Below are 16,372 nucleotides of genomic sequence, written 5' to 3' on the forward strand. Positions count from 1 at the left end.
GAAAAGCTGGAGTACTCAATCAGTTCAGCCATTTATCAGGCAAATATCTGATGAGAGCGCCCAGTGAGTCAGTAACAGTCACCCCCACTCCAGGATGCACACCAACAGATGTCCAAGGATCTCCAGTCACACGGGAAACCAAAAACCGACCTTCCTGCAAAGCTCCAGTAAAAGCTGGATTTGAACCTGGGCCACACCTAGGTCCAAGGGAGATGGGGTCATCCTCTCTCTGCACTGAAATGAGTGGGTCAGGACCCACAAGACAAGGGTCACTGGACCTACCCATCCAGTCACGGTGGAGGCATTAACAGATCACTGCTTACCCCTCCTCCAGGAGGGTGGCCCGTAAGGGGGTGTTAACCACCCAAATCTGAACTTGGGAAGTGAAAGAAGGGTGGGACCTGAGACCCTGCCTTTCTGACCACACCACCCACTGGTGAGAGCGGTCAAGCAGACCGTCCGGCTCCTCCGTGGAAGGGAGCGATTAAAGGAAGAGGAGACGGGGAATGCGCTCGGTTCCGCTGACATTCTCCCGAATGCGAAGAGAGGTAGGATTCGCCTTTCCTATATCTCAAGTCTAAAGAGGAATTAACATTTCATCTGGTTCCTTTTTTTTTTTTTTTTTTTCCTGCCTCAGGTTTATTTGCACAAGCACCACAGGACACCAGCCCCATGCAGACAGCAGCCCAGGGGGACACACCAGTCCTTCTGTCCTCGTACTGGCAGACAGAGGCCTCTACTATGGAGCCTTCGCAGGGGCCGGGGCTCCTTTGGGAGCCTGAGACTGAGCTGGAGCCCGAGCTGGGGCTGCAACCTGGGGCTTGGCCTGAGCCTGGGGCTTGGCCTGAGCCTGCGGCTTGGCCTGAGCCTGGGACTTGGCCTGAGCCTGGGGCTTGGCCTGAGCCTGGGGCTTGGCCTGAGCCTTAGCCTTAGCCTTAGCCTTGGCCTGAGCCTGGGACTTGGCCTGAGCCTGGGACTTGGTCTGAGCCTGAGCCTTAGCCTTGGCCTGAGCCTTAGTCTTGGCCTGAGCCAGGGCCTTGGCCTGACCCTGGGACTTGACCTGAGTCTGGGGCTTGGTTGGAGCCTGGAGTTTGGCTGGATCCGTGGCCTTTGGCCGGCAGAGCCGGAGACCCTTGGCGATGCGGGCATGAGCCCGTTTCCCAAGCTTTGGGTGAGCGATGTAAGCAAGTCGGCTGAGCTTGCGGCTGCCACCCTTCGGGATATTGGGCTTGACCTCCTTGGGCTTCACCAGGGCCTTGATAGCCTCAGCACGTGCGCTCATGGCCTTGGCGTTGTTGGCCAGCATCTTCTTCAGGCCTTTCTTGTTGTGCTTCTTGGCGAAGCGCATGTTCCTGAGGAACTTGGGGTCTACCCCCTTAAGAGATTCATATCTTTGTGATCGGGGCTTCTTGATGCCGTTTCTGTGCCATTTTCGGGACTGGTTATGCGTGGTGTGGTTCTTGGACTTGGCCATCTCTGCACCCAAGCCCGCGAGTCCCGAAGCGCGTGGGACCGGAAGAGATCATCTGGTTCCTTTTAAGCCGCCAACATTTGAGGGGTGGAGAGGGCATTGCTGGGAGGAAGAAATGGTATGCAAAGGCGTGGAGCGGGAACGAACGGCGAGTCTGGAAAGGAGGCTGCAGCTCATTTTGTTCATCGCGGAGTGAGCGCGTGGAGAAAACCACGGAGAGGCTCCTAGGTCAGCATCGTGTGTGAAGGCCGACTACTCTGAAGAAAGGTGTCTGCTGCAGTCTGAATGTTTGTGTCCTCCCGAAATTCATGTGTGGAAATCCTAACCCCCAAAGGTAACGGATCAGTAGGCGGGGCTTTGGGGAAGTGCTTAAATCATGAGGGTGGGGCCCTCCCAAGTGGGACTAGTGCCCTTATAAAAGAGGCTCTAGAAAGTTCTCTAGCCCTTTCCATCCTGTGAGGATATGCAAGAAGTCTGCAACCCACAAGAAAGATCGCACCCCGCTGCGCTGGCACTCTGAGCTCCAGCCTCTAGAACTGCGAGGAACAAATCTTTATTGATTAGCAGCTGTCTAGTCTGTGCTGTTTTGTTTTAGCAGCCTGAGTGGATTGAGACAGAACTCGGAAATGAAAAGCAAACATATTTATCCATGAAATACTAGAGGCAGTCTCGTTAAGTCAAGAAAGAGGACAAGGAAGTCTGTTATTCCTGACATTATTCAGCGTTTTTCTGGAGGTTCTAGATAATGCAATAACACAATATAGAAATACCTCAGAGATACTGCAGGTTCGATTCCAGACCACTGTCCCAATGCGAATTTCTCAATAATGCGAGTCAATCTTTTTGCCTTCAATTTGTCACAAGAGCAATATCTGTGAAGTGCATTAAAGTGCAGCTCCATAAAATGAGGTCTGTCGGTTAAAAAAAAAGGAGGTATGACAATTAGAAAAGCCAAGACAAAATTGTCACGATTTATAAATGTGATTGTCCACCTCTTGCTCTGCTGCAGAAACAACCGGATTGGAGACTGTGTTAGTCGGGTTCCATAACAAATATCAAAGGCTGGTGGTTTGAACAACGGGAACTTTTTTTCTCATGGTTCTGGAGACCGGACGTCCAAGCCCAAGGTGCCAGCAGGTTTGGATCCCTCTGTGGCCTCTCTCCTTGGCTTGCAGAGGACGGCCTTCCCTCTGTGCCCTCTACACGGCCTTTGCTCTGTGTGAGCACATCCCTGGTGTCTCTTTCTCTTCTTGTGAGGACAGGACCCCATTTTTATTACCTCACTTAACCTGAATGATCTCTTTAAGGCCCTATGCCCAAACACAGTTAGTTACATTGGGGGTTAGGACTTCAATGTCTGGATTTCAGTCCATTAACTGGGCTTCTTAATACCTTCCCTGATGAACTGGCCTAGAAAGAGAAGAGAGACATAGAATGGGTGAGAGACAGAGACCCACTTGAGCACGCACACAAAACCTCTCTCCCCAGTTTCTCCACTTCTTGGGGAGAAGTGAAAAGGTTCTCATGGTTCTGGAGACCAGGCATCCAGGCAGTCACGTGACTCCAGCAGTGGTTCTCAAGCCCGGCTGCTCAGTAGGATAACCTGGGGAGTTCTGCAAAATTGTCAGTGCCTGGGTCCCAGCCACAGAGATTTTAAGTTAATTGGTCTGGAGGGAGTCTGGGATAGAATATATTTTTTAATTGAGATGTACTTCACGTACCATAAAATGCACCTTTTTAACACGTACAATTTAGTGGTTTTAGTATAGTCACAAAGTCGTGCAACTATGACAACATCTAATTCCAGCTCATTTTCATCATCCCCCAAGAGAAACCTGAGACTCATCAGCAATCACTCCCCATTCCTCTTTATCCCTAGCCCCTGGCAACCACCAATTTACTCTGAATTTGCCTACACTGAACATTTCACATAAATAAAACCATACAGTACGTGGCTTTTTGCGTCTGGCTTCTCTGTTGGGCTTGTGTGTTGTTTCGAAATCTCTCCGGTTGTGCAGCCAGGTTCAAGAACTGCTGTGCTAGCAGAAGTCCTTTCATGAAAACAAGAGAACTTCCAGAGAAACGCCTCTGAGCCTCACATAGGCTCATTCCACAGCAAAAAAAAAAAAAAAAAGAAAATTCCAGCAACTCCAGCAGAAAAACCGGGTAAAGGGCTCCAACTGACCCAGATTGGGCCACATGCTCCCCAGGGCCAATCACAGTGGCCAGGAAATAATTGCAAGATAACTCCTTTGAACTTTAGCCTAAGAAAAATAAGGGAATTGCTGATGGGTTTTAAGTAGGGGGAGGATATAATTGGATTTAGAAACACTTTTCTAGAAAGTTTAAACTGATAAGGAAAACCAATGAACCTAAGACCCATTATATTAAGAGTCTCATACAATGATTCAACTTGTTTTTTAAAAAATCCAATATTCTTTGTTATGGGCTGAATGTGTATGACCCCAGAATCCTGTGTGGCAGCCCTAACCTCCAATGTGATGGTATTTGGAGGTGGGGCCTTGGAGAGATACTTAAGTTAAGATGAAGTCATGAGGGTGGGGGCCCATCATGGCATTCGTGTCTTTGTAAGAAGAGGAAGAGACCAGAGCTCTCCGTCCACCATGTGAAGACACAGCAATAAGTCAGTTGTCCGGAAGCCAGGAAAAGGCTTCTCATAGAATGTAGCCAAGCTGGCAACTGATCTTGGACTTCCCAGCCTCTGGAACTGTGAGAAATAAATTTCTGCTGTTTAAACCACTCAGTCTATGGTATTTTGTCACGGCAACCCAACCTGACTAACACATTCTCGAAGTCCATGCCAGTACATGGGAAATACAGAAGACTGAGTGAGGGTCTAGTTAAATGACACCATGGGCATGCAATCAGCAAAAGCCAGACTGTGGCAAACTACAGAACAGGCGATGTGTTTCTTTTTCACTTTCAGCAAATAAATGCAAGGAAAATAAAGAGATAGAAGGAGAACCAATAAATTAAAAGACATTTAAAGATGTAGCAACCAATCACAATGTATAGATCTTATTTAGATCCTAAATTTTAAAAACTCATGATATTTATGAGGAAGTTAGAAATCTGAAAAATAGATATTTAATAATATTAAGAAATCATTTTCAATTTGTTTTAGGCATATTTTAAAAATCTATCTTTTAGACTTAAATACTAATATCTGTGAATGAAATGATAGGATATATGAGATATGCTTCAAAATATCATGTGATGGGGTATAGATTGGAATAGGGATGCGGCAAGCCTGGCCTGCGTGGATGATTGCTGGGGCCGGAAGGACGGCAACACAGGGCCATTATAATAGTCTGTTTGCCTTAATGCACGTACAAAATTTTGCCTAAAAAAGCTTAAAAGTAACAGAAGTTTATATTTATATCAAAGCAGTCCAGCCTCCACTTTTATAGCGGTGTGAGTCTTTGTGCACAAATAAAAGTACGAAAACGACGTGTCTTTCAAAGAGGAGGAAGAAAAAGAGCACCTGGGAACGGGGGAGGGGGTGGTTGGAAAACCGAAGGTGAAAAGCCCACTCAGGGGGCTTGTTTGAATGACCCCAGGAATGATGATAATGGCAGGAGGGAAAAAGAAAAGATTAAGAGATACTTGGAAAGTGAAACACTGGGTATTTGGTATATAAAGAAATTATTTTCAATTCTTTTATGTTTGGTGTTTGGTTGACAGGGACGGTCACTGAGTATGAGGCCCGGTTTCTGGGTTGGGGAGGCAGGTGGCATCCTATGCTGAAGTAAAAAACATCAGAAGAGGAGCAAGTTCAAGGGAGGAAACAGTGAGTCCAAATTTACACACAGTGACTCTGAGGTCCCTCTGGGCCACCCAGGCAGAGCTGTCCCGTCGATGAAGGGGTCCGCAAGGAGGCCGGGCAGATTATAATATAAAGTTGGAACCTATGAGCACAGAGCCGGTGGTTGGGGCCGCGTGGGACAATGAGCGCCTGGAAAGGAACGAGAAAGGGAGGAAGAACTCTGGAGAAGGAAAGCTAATCCGGACCCAGAAGAAGGCCCGCTCTGAAAGGAGAGGTGGAGGAAGAGGAGCCCTCAGGACAACTGGAAGGACGCAGCCAGAAAAGTGGAAGAGCTGAGGAGGGTACATTTTATGGAGTTACAGGAAAAGGGAGGTAATTACATGGCCAGCAGAACTTTCTACAGGCGTGAACCAGTTCAGTTACTCTTTCGTTATATCCATGGCTGGTTACTGATTCTAAAGAACGTCCATAATCGTTCGTCCTTGTTGTCAGGGTGTCTGCCTTCCTGTTAGCTTTATGAATAGTTGTTTGTCGGACATGTTACTTTGTCCCAGTGCAAAGGTTATTTTGCCCAGTCGAAATATTCCAAAGGTTCAAGGGGCAATATGAGCAAGCAATTCCCTCTGGATCTATTTTATTTTCTTTTCTAAAATAATTTTTTGGCCCTGGCTGGTGTGGCTCAGTGGATTGAGTGCTGGCCTGTGGACCACAGGGTCACCGGTTCAAATTCCCAGTCAGGGCACAGGCCTGGGTTGTGGGCCAGGTCCCCAGTTGGGGGCATGCAAGAGGGAACCACACATTGATGTTTCTGTTCCACTCTTTCTCCCTCCCTACCCCTCTCTCTAAAAATAAATAAGATCCTTAAAAATGAAAAAGAAAACTATTACAAAAATAAATTTTCTTTTTCAATTAGTTGACATACAATATTACATTCATTTCAGGTGTACACCCCAGTGATTAGACATTTATATAACTGATGAAGCAATCACCCCAATAAATCTAGTACGCATCTGATACCAGATATTTATTACAATAGTATCACCCTGGCTCTATTTTAAAATGGCTCCACTGATGGCCCTGTTGGTTGGAGTGTCATCCCGATATGCCAAAGTTGTAGGTTCAATCCCCAGTCAGGGCACATACAAGAATCAACCAGTGAATGCATAAATAAATGGAACAACAAATCGATGTTTCTCTCTCTCTCTCTCCCCCTTCCTCTCTCTCTAAAAATCAAAAAATTTAAATGTCTCCACTATGTCAATTTTTCTCATGAATTTGTCTATTTCTTTTTATTTCTGTCAGTTTTGTAATCTATTTTGAAGCTCTGTTATTTATTAGGTACTAGACATCATGTATGAAATATAGATATAATTTGAAGCTCTGGATGATGGTAAGATTTCTTTTTGTTTCTGACAGGCAGTTAGGCTCTGGACAGAGACCCTTAATTTCCATAATTAGAAGGAAATTCTAATCAGATTGTGAATTAGTTTATTCCTGATACACATATCTCCCCAATGATAGAAAACAGGGATGTGGCATTTATTCATGGAATGAGTGAATGAATTCATGGCTCTCTTCCATGGCACTACCTCCTGCATTTGCTTCCTTTATTTGGTTTTCAAATAAGGCCTTAGTTTTTGTTAGTGCATCAATAATATAATATGAAATAAGAAATAATAAAAGAAGTAATTCATTCTGAAATGGGTCCTGTAATTCACAGGAATGACTTCCTGAGGAAGCAGGGAAAGAATTCTTGGGGCTGGGGGGATGGGGGGGGTAAAAATGGAAGGCACAGTCAGGAGTCGCCCCCTTTTGGTCAATAAGGTGAAATCCCTCATCTCAGACTTTATTTTATTTTATTTATTTTAAATATGGAACACTTCACGAATTTGTGTGTCATCCCTGCTAATCTTCGCTATATCGTTCCAATTTCAGTATGGTATAGGTGCTGCCGAAGCAAGCACTCGCCTCAGGTTTTAATAATTTGAGGGATTGAGTCCTCAATTAACAATCAAACAAAAGCTGGATTTCACGAAGCCAAGGGGAAGCGGTTTGCTAAAACACACAGTGCGTTACTGACGCTGCTGCAATGGAGAGCCAGGATTTCAGGGCCACCAAGGCCAAGGACTGCTGGCCTTAACCTTATCCTCATAAACTAATCCCCCTGGGGGCTTCAGACCTGCCCATAGCTTTGGTGAACCCTTAGCGCCTAAGAAATATCTTGAACTTAACTTTCCAATGTGTTATAAGAAATATCACGTTTATTGAAAATCAATCGTTTCAGCCACTCATTCCCCCCCCCCTCCCTTCCTATCTTCCTCCTTGAATCCTTCCCTGCCTGCCTCCCTTCCCTCCACCTCCTCCTTCCCTCTCTCCTCCTTGTCAGTCTAAGAAACTTTATCCTTAAAACTGTTCATGAAATGATTATGGAATGTCTCTATGTTTAAACTACGTTTTCTCTGGTATCTTGATCATTAGGGTGAAATATAATGAACAAAATGGATGAATTACCGTATTTTTACTATTTTTTATTCCTGAGGGTTTAAAATGTATTTGAAATAATGATCTTTTTGTCTGAAAGAACTTTGTGACCCAATAATTCATCAAAATTATCTCAAAATGTTTTGATATAACTATTCACCTATTGAGAGGAATTTCTACATTATTCCAGCTGCTTCTAGGTCCAAGGGTGGACCCAGAGTCATCTTAGGATTTTCATTATTCTCTGAGTGGGTTCTTTTAGGTTTGAACATGTAGGGCAAGCAGGCACTTGTGGCCCTGGGTGGAAAGGGGCATAAAGCTTTTTTAAAGAGTTAATAGAGGCTGCCCCTCCCTTAATACCTCTTGATGTGCATGGTTGCCCAGCAGAAGGAGTATAAACTTGTCTGACAGTCAGGCCACCTCCTGGGGCCAAGTTTCCAGGTCCCCGCCCTCTCTCTCTTTGAGGTTCAAAGACAGGAAAACCTTTTGGGATAGATGAAGGATCTTTTGGCAAAAAAGAATACCGAAGTCCCTGAGGAAAAATTCTGTGAAAGAGATCTGAACTGGAGACCCCGGGAGTGGGGGGGGGGGGGTACGGGGGTGTGAGGGTGGGTTGGGGAGGGGTCAAGGAGCTTAGTGAGGATTCAAGGGAGCACATGCCTGGAGGTTCAAGGGCGAATGTCCACAAGTGAAAACTAGTGGACTGTATTCGGCTCTGTTCTGTTAAAGTTGGCTAAGATCATTCAGGCGGCCCTGGCTGCTGTGGCTCAGTGGATTGAGCGTCGGCCTGCGAGCCAAGTGTCGCTGGTTCGATTCCCAGTCAGGGCACATGACTCGGTTGCACGTCAGGTCCCCAGTTGGGGGCGCGTGAGAGGCACCCACACAGTGATGTTTCTCTCCCTCTCTTTCTCCTTTCCCCTCACTCTAAAAACAGATAAATAAAAATAAAATAAAATAGTAAAATAAAATAAAGTAACCTTGTTAAAAAAAAAAAAAGATTGTTCAGGCGAAAGTGTTCAGAAGAGCGCTGTTAGAACGATAAACACCTCCTCGCATCACCTGGAAGGGAACGTCACAGGGCAGCGCGCAGCGGAGTGGAAGGCTCCTCGGGGCGCCTTCTGGTTTTGCCGCCTGACGAAGGCCGTGGGTTTGCAGGCGCCTCTGTTCGCAGAATGTGTCTTGCCCAGCCTCCTGCTAGGCCTCTCAGCAGCCGTATTCTTCACGCTACGTAAACCGTTGGTCTCTGTACTAACAGGTGTGTGAGTTTGCAACCCGATGACCTGGGAAGGTCCGCGTTCACCATTCCTGGGCCTTGGGCCTCTGCTGAGTCTACGTGGGGACCATGTGCTGTTTTCTGAACAGGGTGTGGCTGAGGAGGAAGCTCGGGACCCAACTGCTGGACATGTCGGGATGGTCCTAGGGAGCTTGGAACTGAGAGCGTGGAAGGCGGCGCCCGGCGGTGGCCGTAGGGACCCAGGCCAGGCCTCTGCAAAAAGAGCAAGTGTCCGTTCAACAAGGAGAGGCCGTGGTCAACAGCAACGCTGAGGGTGCCTCGAAGCAGCGGTGAACAGCTGCTTTTCCTGTTCCCTGCACCAGCGCCTGCAGCGAGAGTGACTCCCACTGACCCGGGTGAGTGCGTCCCTGAGGCTCCTGGACATTTCAGGGCGGAAGGGAGAGGCCTTGAAATGGAGACATGGGATTTCTTGTCCGTACAGGTGTGCAGGTGCTCCAGGGAATGAGTTGGAAAGTTAGAGACCTGACCGCATGTGGTTGAAGCAGATCAAACTAAGTACAAGCTCTCCTAATTCGTCTCATTTATAGTCCCCAAGTTCAATGCCATTATCTTTCTTTGGTCTGTTGCCCTCTTTGTGCACAAGGCCCTGGGATGAAGCTGGTATCACCCTCAAGTTCTCTGCCTTCAGGGAATCACGTTCGGACCTCGTCTCTTCCTCAGAGGCTCCGCTGAAGGATGAGCATTTTGTAGTCACGTGTGGAATCACATTACTCAGCTTCATCACTCTGGCCCCAGCTGATTGAACCGGGGGTGAGAAACTGGCCCAAGGCAGACATAGTCCATGAGCTAGTCAGTGAACTATGCCACCAGGCGCTAAAAGATGAGCTTCAGTTAAATTGATGGTCGTAAACATTTTAACTAAGACATATAGAAAATGAAATATGGAGAAATTGGGATCTTTCTATCCTACTGGTAAGAATGTAAACTGGTGCCCTGGCTGGTATGACTCAGTGGATTGAGCACTGGTCTGTGAACCAAAAGGTCGCCAGTTTGATTCCCAGTCAGGGCACATGCGTGGGTTGTGGGCCAGGTCCCCAGCTGGTAGCGTGCAAGAGGCAACTGATTAATGTTCCTCTCCTTCTCTTTCTTCTTCCCTTCCCCCTCTCTAAAAGTAAATAAAAAATAAACTCTTTAAAAAAAAGAAATTTAAAATGGTGTGCACTTTGGAAGACAGTCTGGCAGATCCTCAAAAAGTTAAACAGAGTTACCATATGATCCAGCAATTCCACTGCTAGGTACACAACCAAGTAAAGTGAAAACATATGTCCACATGAAAAAATTGTACACAAATATTCATAGCAGCAATAGTCAAAAAGTAGAAACAACCCAAATGTCATACACTGATAAGTGGGTAAATAAAATATGATACATACACACTCTATGTGTATTCAGCAATAAACAGGAGTGAAGCCCTGATACAGGCAACAACACGGATGAGCCTTGAAAACATTACACGAAGTAAAAGAAGCCAGTCAACAAAGGACTGTGTATTATATGATTCCATTTACATGAAATACCCAGAACAGGCAAAGATAGAGAGACAAAGTGAATTAGTGGTTTCCAAGGGCTGGGGGTGCAGGAGGGCGAGGGAAAAATGTGGAGTAAATGCTAATGAGTATGGGGTTTCTTTTTAGGGATGATGAAAATGTTCTAAAACTGATTGCGATTATGGTTGCACAACTCCGTAAATATACTCAAAATCATTAAATGATACGCTTTACATCGATCAATTGTATGGTATGTGAATTATATATCAGTAAGGCTGAAGTTTAAAAAAAACAGGCATGTAGAGAATGCAACAGTGAAGAGCAGAAGAGGAAACTAAGATTCACATGAGACCGTGTGTAAAGAGACCACGTGACCACGGAGAGTCCGTGGAAGCCAAAGTGGGGAGTACACAGAAGCCATACCTCTAGGGAGGGGCTGAAGGAGGAGGTAGGTGATGAGGTCTTTGAAAACTATGTCATTTTCCTGCTACCAGTGTAATTGCCACCCTTTCTGAAGACTCTTCTATGACTTCCTGGAGCCCGGCCTCACATAGCTATGAGCCAGAAGCAGCCCATCCGGTCCTTCAGGGTGCAAGGGATCAGCTCCCAAGCCTTCAGACCCGAGAGATCACGCCACTGTTCACCCCTACACCGCGCTGATCATCGGAAGTGAGGATCTATGGCCGCCCCAGCAGGTGGGGCTCAGTGGACTGGGTGCCGGCCTGTGAGCCAAAGGGTCATCAGTTTGATTCCCAGTCAAGACACAGGCCTGGGTTGTGGGCCAGGTCCCCGGTTGGGGGCCTGCAGGAGGCAACTGATCTATGTAGCTCTCGCATACACATCGATGTTTCTTTCCCTCTCTTCCCCTCTCTCTAAACAATAAATAAAATCTTTTAAAAAAAATAGTATCTATGGCTCACAGAGAACCACGTTATAGCTATTCCTGGGACTTGTCCACTGCGATTTTCCGTGTGACTGATTCCCAACCTGGGCCTTTGTGCTGGGGGTTTGTCTATTCTGTCACCCCCTTCTAGTCCCGATGGGAGAATGGCATGCAGATGTGTGTGGTTTTGTGAGGCTGAGCATGCACTCACCTCGGGTCTGTCCTGTCTAGCACCGACGGCCACCACCTAGGACTGAATTGGCTTACGTTTTGTTTAGAAATGGATAAAGGGGTGTCCTTTTTGTATCTTGGCTTGCAATTGAACTGTCTCTCTCTTTAAAATATATATATATATTTATTAATTTTTAGAGAGAGGGGAAGGGAGGGAGAAAGGGAGAGAAACATTGAGTGCAAGAGACACATCGATCAATCCCCTCCTCACAGCCCCATCAGGGTACCTGGCCCACAACCCAGGCACGTGTTCTCATGGGGAACCAAACCGGCAACCCCTCTGTTCACAGGCTGGCACTCCTCTGCCAAGCCTCACCAGCCAGGGCTGGACTCTCTCTCTTAATCAGTACCCTTCCACATACATCATGATGAGGGACCCTGACGGGTGACTGCCATAGTTAGGTACCAACTGCCAGGGTACTAAGGTCAGTGTGCTCCCACAGCCCCCACATCTATATTCCTTTGTGTCTCCCAACACCATGCTGCTTCTGGCTCTCCCTTTGTGGAGGTCGTTTTCCCTGGGATGGCCAGAGACTGCCAACTGGGTGCCCCCCTGAGCGCACCCCCTGCCCTGATTCCTGGGTCCTCATCACCGGTGGGCGAGAAGATCGGAGCGACCGCAGGCAGAGCTGGCAGTGTAGTCCAACGGCAGACACGGTCCCTCTGCTCCTGCGCTGCCCTTCAGTTCTGCTCCCCTCAAGGCCTGGCCTGGGTGTTTCCTGGGTTCCAGGCCTCAGAGATATTTGCCCTAAACCCTGTTGCTTGAGATCCTTTGAGGGGCGGGGTGGGGGAGGGGATCTCCGTGTTCCGTGTCCTTTGCAACTGTGAAGTCCCTACCTAGAACGCACTGTACAAAGATGTCATCCAGACGTGAGCAGCAGGAAGCAGACGCATAGGGATGGCGGGGAGAGGGGAACTGAGCGATGGGCCACTGCCCTCCCCAGACTCGGCCCAGGTGCCGTCTCGCGGTTGGAGAGCAGGACCGACACCGCGGACCTGTCCCTTGGCCCCTCTGTCCTTGTCGTCCGGTGGCACGAACGCTGGTAGGCACAGTGCTCCGGGTGGGCAAGCTGTCCTCAGGATTAAACGTGTCACTGGGTGTGGAATTAGGTACATTTATTCTCACCGGTGAGGGAGAAACGGAGGCTCAGAAAGGGTAAGAGCCTGCCTGAGCGCAGTTAGTTCCCGAGTGAGGAAGCCGAGGTTGGGGCTCCGCCCGCCCGACAACAGCGCAGATGGCCACCGACCGCTGCCCTTGTTCAAACGCCTGTGCTCCGGGCAGGCCGGTAGGGCGAAGTGACCCGACGGTCAGTGTGCGTGAGGGGACCTGGCGGCAGCCCCAGGACAGGGCCGCTCGAAGGGGGGCCAGCTCTGAACCGGACGCCACCGGGGCTGCTGGCAGTCCTGGAGTGGGAGCATGGAAGGCTTGGGTGGGGTGGGATGGTGAAAAAGGGGTTCAGCAAGGCGGAGGGGGTAGGAGCAGGGAGCCCGGGGCCCTCTCCCTGCGGCCCCTTCTCTCCCCGTGAGGGGCAGCTGGGCTGAAGAACCCCCGGCCACGGTCGCTGTCCCAGGCCCAGGGCCGAGGGGAGGGCAGAAGGGCTGGAGACGGAATCAGGTATTCGCGGCACAGCGGGATTTGGAACTTGCCAACTGGCAGCCGAGGGCCGAATCCGGCCTGCAGACGGGTTTTGTGGGGCCTGCTGGGGGTTTTTAAACATTTAAAAATATTTAAAAATTGAGAGATTTCACAAAAACAGACTTCTGGCTTCTCTTGAAAACCGGCAAGTGTTTATAACATTGGACCCAGGACCCCGCCCGGCAACCACTGGCTGGGGCTGAGCGGCAGCTGCGTGCCCCCCGCCCCGCCCCCACGGTGACAGCTGGCTCTGCCACTCCTCCACCTGCTGGCCTCTGTGCACCCATGGACGGCTTGGGCTGCGGCAGTGACGTGGTGCTGAAGGAACCCTGGGACTGGAATCCTGGGTCCCTGAAGAACACCAGGCCAACGTTCCCTTCCGGTGTGCCCTTCGGCAACAACGCACATAAGGTGTGTGTTCAGCAGAAAGAGGGTCCCAGAAACACAGACCCGCAGGTGACGAGGTCTGGGGAGTGGAAGCCCATGACCCCGTGGGAGAGCAAGCAGTATGTATCAGTCAGGGTTCTCCACAGGAACGTGTGTGTGTAGTTTTAAAAGATTTAAGGAATTAGCTCACGCAATTGTGGGGACAGGCAAGTTGCAAATCTATAGATCAGGCCAGAGGGCTGGAAACTGAGGCAGGAGCTGATGCTGCAGTCAGTCTTCTTTGCAGAGAAACCTGCTTTGCTCGTGAGGCCTTCAGCTGATTGGATGAGGCCCCCCCACAATATCGAGGGTCACCGCCTTTATTTGAAGTCAGATTACGGATGTCAACCACATCCACCAAACACCTCCACAGCGACCCCTAGACTAGGGCTGGATTACGTAGCTGGGTACGATCACCTAGCCGAGTTGACCACGCAGCGATAAGAGCCGTGGGCTGAGGAAGGGAGCCGGGGGTCCTCACGGTTTCCGAGTCTGCGGGCAGGGGGGTGAGCCGGGCAGCTGTGGTGGGAGGGGCCCTGGGAGGAGCCCTGCCGTGACTGCAGCCCTTGCCCACGGGAGTGGGGGCAGACTGCAGGGGGCAGTGTGGTTGGTGCATGGGACGCCAGGGCTGACATCAGCTGGCTCTTTGCGTGTTTGGTAGTAAAGCCGGTAAACTGAGGCGCAAGCAAGAAAGGTTCCTTCCTGGCCTGCACTTCAGCAGGCGAAGGAGAAGGAAGGAGCCAGTTAGCCGACAGGGAGGAAGCGGAAAGGAACAAGGCAGGGGCCCGCGATGGGATTCCCTGGGATAAGAGAAGGCGGCCTTCGTCCTCAGCAACAGGGCTGTGGAGAAAGCACAGCCTCCGTGTAGGCCGACCCAGGCCACCGTGGCCAAGCTCTGGCTAGAGTGACAAGGACAGGAAAGGGAATGTTCTAGAAAAGACCCCTCCACCCGGAATGCTTTTCCCAGTCCCCTCCTCACCTGCTTCAGGCTGGCTTCCAGTTGCACCTGGAACTCTGCCCTCATTGTCTGGGCTCCAAGTCTGCCGAGGACCCACGCAGGTGACCCAGGGCCGCCTCCCGCTCCCTTCCACCGGAGGCGACGGCACAAGGGCTGGCTTCTCCCCCTGCTCACGCCGCCGGTCCTGGCCCCTCCTCGCCCTGCGCAGCACGGTGCCCGGGACTGAAGCAGCCCTTCCTGGCCCCTCTGGTCCCGAGTGGGCACCAGGAATGCAGAGGCACGCCCGAGCACACACAACGGGAGGAATGTGATGTTTAATGTTTCCATCGTAATGGAGGGCATAACATGGCAAACTCAGATCATCCGGACACTTCCCTTGTGGCCTACTATTGTTTTCATATTACATACGGGGGGGAGGAACCACCCTTGTTTCCATGCTTAGGGCCTCCAAGGGACGAGTCCAGCCCTGGCCGTCGCCCCTGAGCGGAGCTCAGAGGAGGTGGAGGCACAGCCCAGGGACGGGAAGTGCAGCTCAGGAAGGGCACGCTGCAACCCAGAGGGCGTGCGCGCCGGCCTGAGCTTTGTTCTGGGCCGCCTCGGAGTTGAAAACATGCTGGAACACGGGAAGAGAGGTATTTGCCTGAGTGACTCAGACATGTTCCAGCATTTTCCCACAGGCTCCTGCACATCCCAAAATAACCGCCACCCTGGATCCTGTCCCCTGGCGTGTGATTACATTTGTCTAGTGTTACAGAACAGAGGGCGAAGTGGCCACGCTCACATGGGAGTTGCAGGAATGCACGGCCCAGGACGGAGACCTTTCTGCCTGGCTGGGCTGGGAACAGAGAGAGCAGAGACCACGACGGGGAGAAGTGCGGGCTCACCGGAATCATCCAGGCCACCCCGAGGGGCTGCGGGCAACACCCACGTCTCCGAGATGGGGAGACAAAGGCCCAGAGAGAGGAAACACGTGCCCAAGCTTACACAGCTGGGGATGACAAGGAAAAGGTGGTGGGAGAGCTGGCCCGCAACTCTGGTTGGCTACTATCGATACTTCTTTGTGAACACACGTCGGTTGAGCCTGGGCACCATTAAAATCTCAGGTCAAGGGGACGTGAAGGGCCTCCCGGCCGTCCAGGGCGCCTATGCGCCCAGGTCCGGACCGTGTGGGGGTGAGAGCTGTCACGGCGGACCACCCTCAGGGCGCTTCCGGTCTTGTTTAGGAAATGACAAACGATGTTACAGCTGGAAAACTGGGCCCCGGCAAACAGACCCAGGGCTGGCCCGAGTTCTGGGAAAGGCAAGTCCGAGGGGGGTACGGCCCAAGTAGGGGACGTTTCACAAAAAGCTGGGCCAGACCCAGAAAAGGGGGTACAGAGTGCAAGCGCAGACATCGAAGTCAGGAGGGGCACGGAGGAGGGACGCGGACGCTGAGGGAGGAAGGAGAGTTGCTCTGGAAAGCCTCGGACGCCAAACCCAGGGGTCTGGGCCGCCCGCATCGGGGCTCCAAGTGATTTTCACCATAGACACCATTACATACTAGTTCCACGTCGCTGGGAGACAGAAATGACCTCATAGGATTTGGACACCTCATAGAAAACAAATAAATGCCCTGACGGAGGGAGAGGTGAGTGGTTCTGAGACAGCCCGCTCCCTCTTGGCCACCGCAGCCCAGGTGGTGCTAAAAACACGGGGCTAACAAGGCTTCAATGTCTCGT

General features: G+C 50.2%; 1 protein-coding gene and 1 pseudogene across 1 annotated transcript; both read right to left on the bottom strand.

Annotated features, from left to right (window-relative positions):
• Window positions 1-620: 620 nt before the first annotated feature.
• On the bottom strand, window positions 621-1,517 carry LOC150010779 (large ribosomal subunit protein eL29-like). The gene has a single exon (XM_090279587.1). The coding sequence runs from the start codon at window positions 1,472-1,474 to the stop codon at window positions 740-742; it is 735 nt and encodes a 244-aa protein (XP_090135713.1). The 5' UTR covers window positions 1,475-1,517; the 3' UTR covers window positions 621-739.
• A 5,606-nt stretch (window positions 1,518-7,123) lies between these two features.
• On the bottom strand, window positions 7,124-7,222 carry LOC150010780 (U6 spliceosomal RNA; annotated as a pseudogene).
• Between the last annotated feature and the right edge of the window lie 9,150 nt (window positions 7,223-16,372).

The sequence above is a fragment of the Furipterus horrens genome, unplaced genomic scaffold, assembly GCF_987537825.1.
Source record: "Furipterus horrens unplaced genomic scaffold, mFurHor1.1.pri manual_scaffold_5, whole genome shotgun sequence".
NCBI classification, from domain to species: Eukaryota; Metazoa; Chordata; class Mammalia; order Chiroptera; family Furipteridae; genus Furipterus; species Furipterus horrens.

Coding starts and splice junctions, on each gene's coding strand:
- LOC150010779 (XM_090279587.1), bottom strand. CDS start 1,474: ATGGCCAAGTCCAAGAACCACACCACGCATAACCAGTCCCGAAAATGG.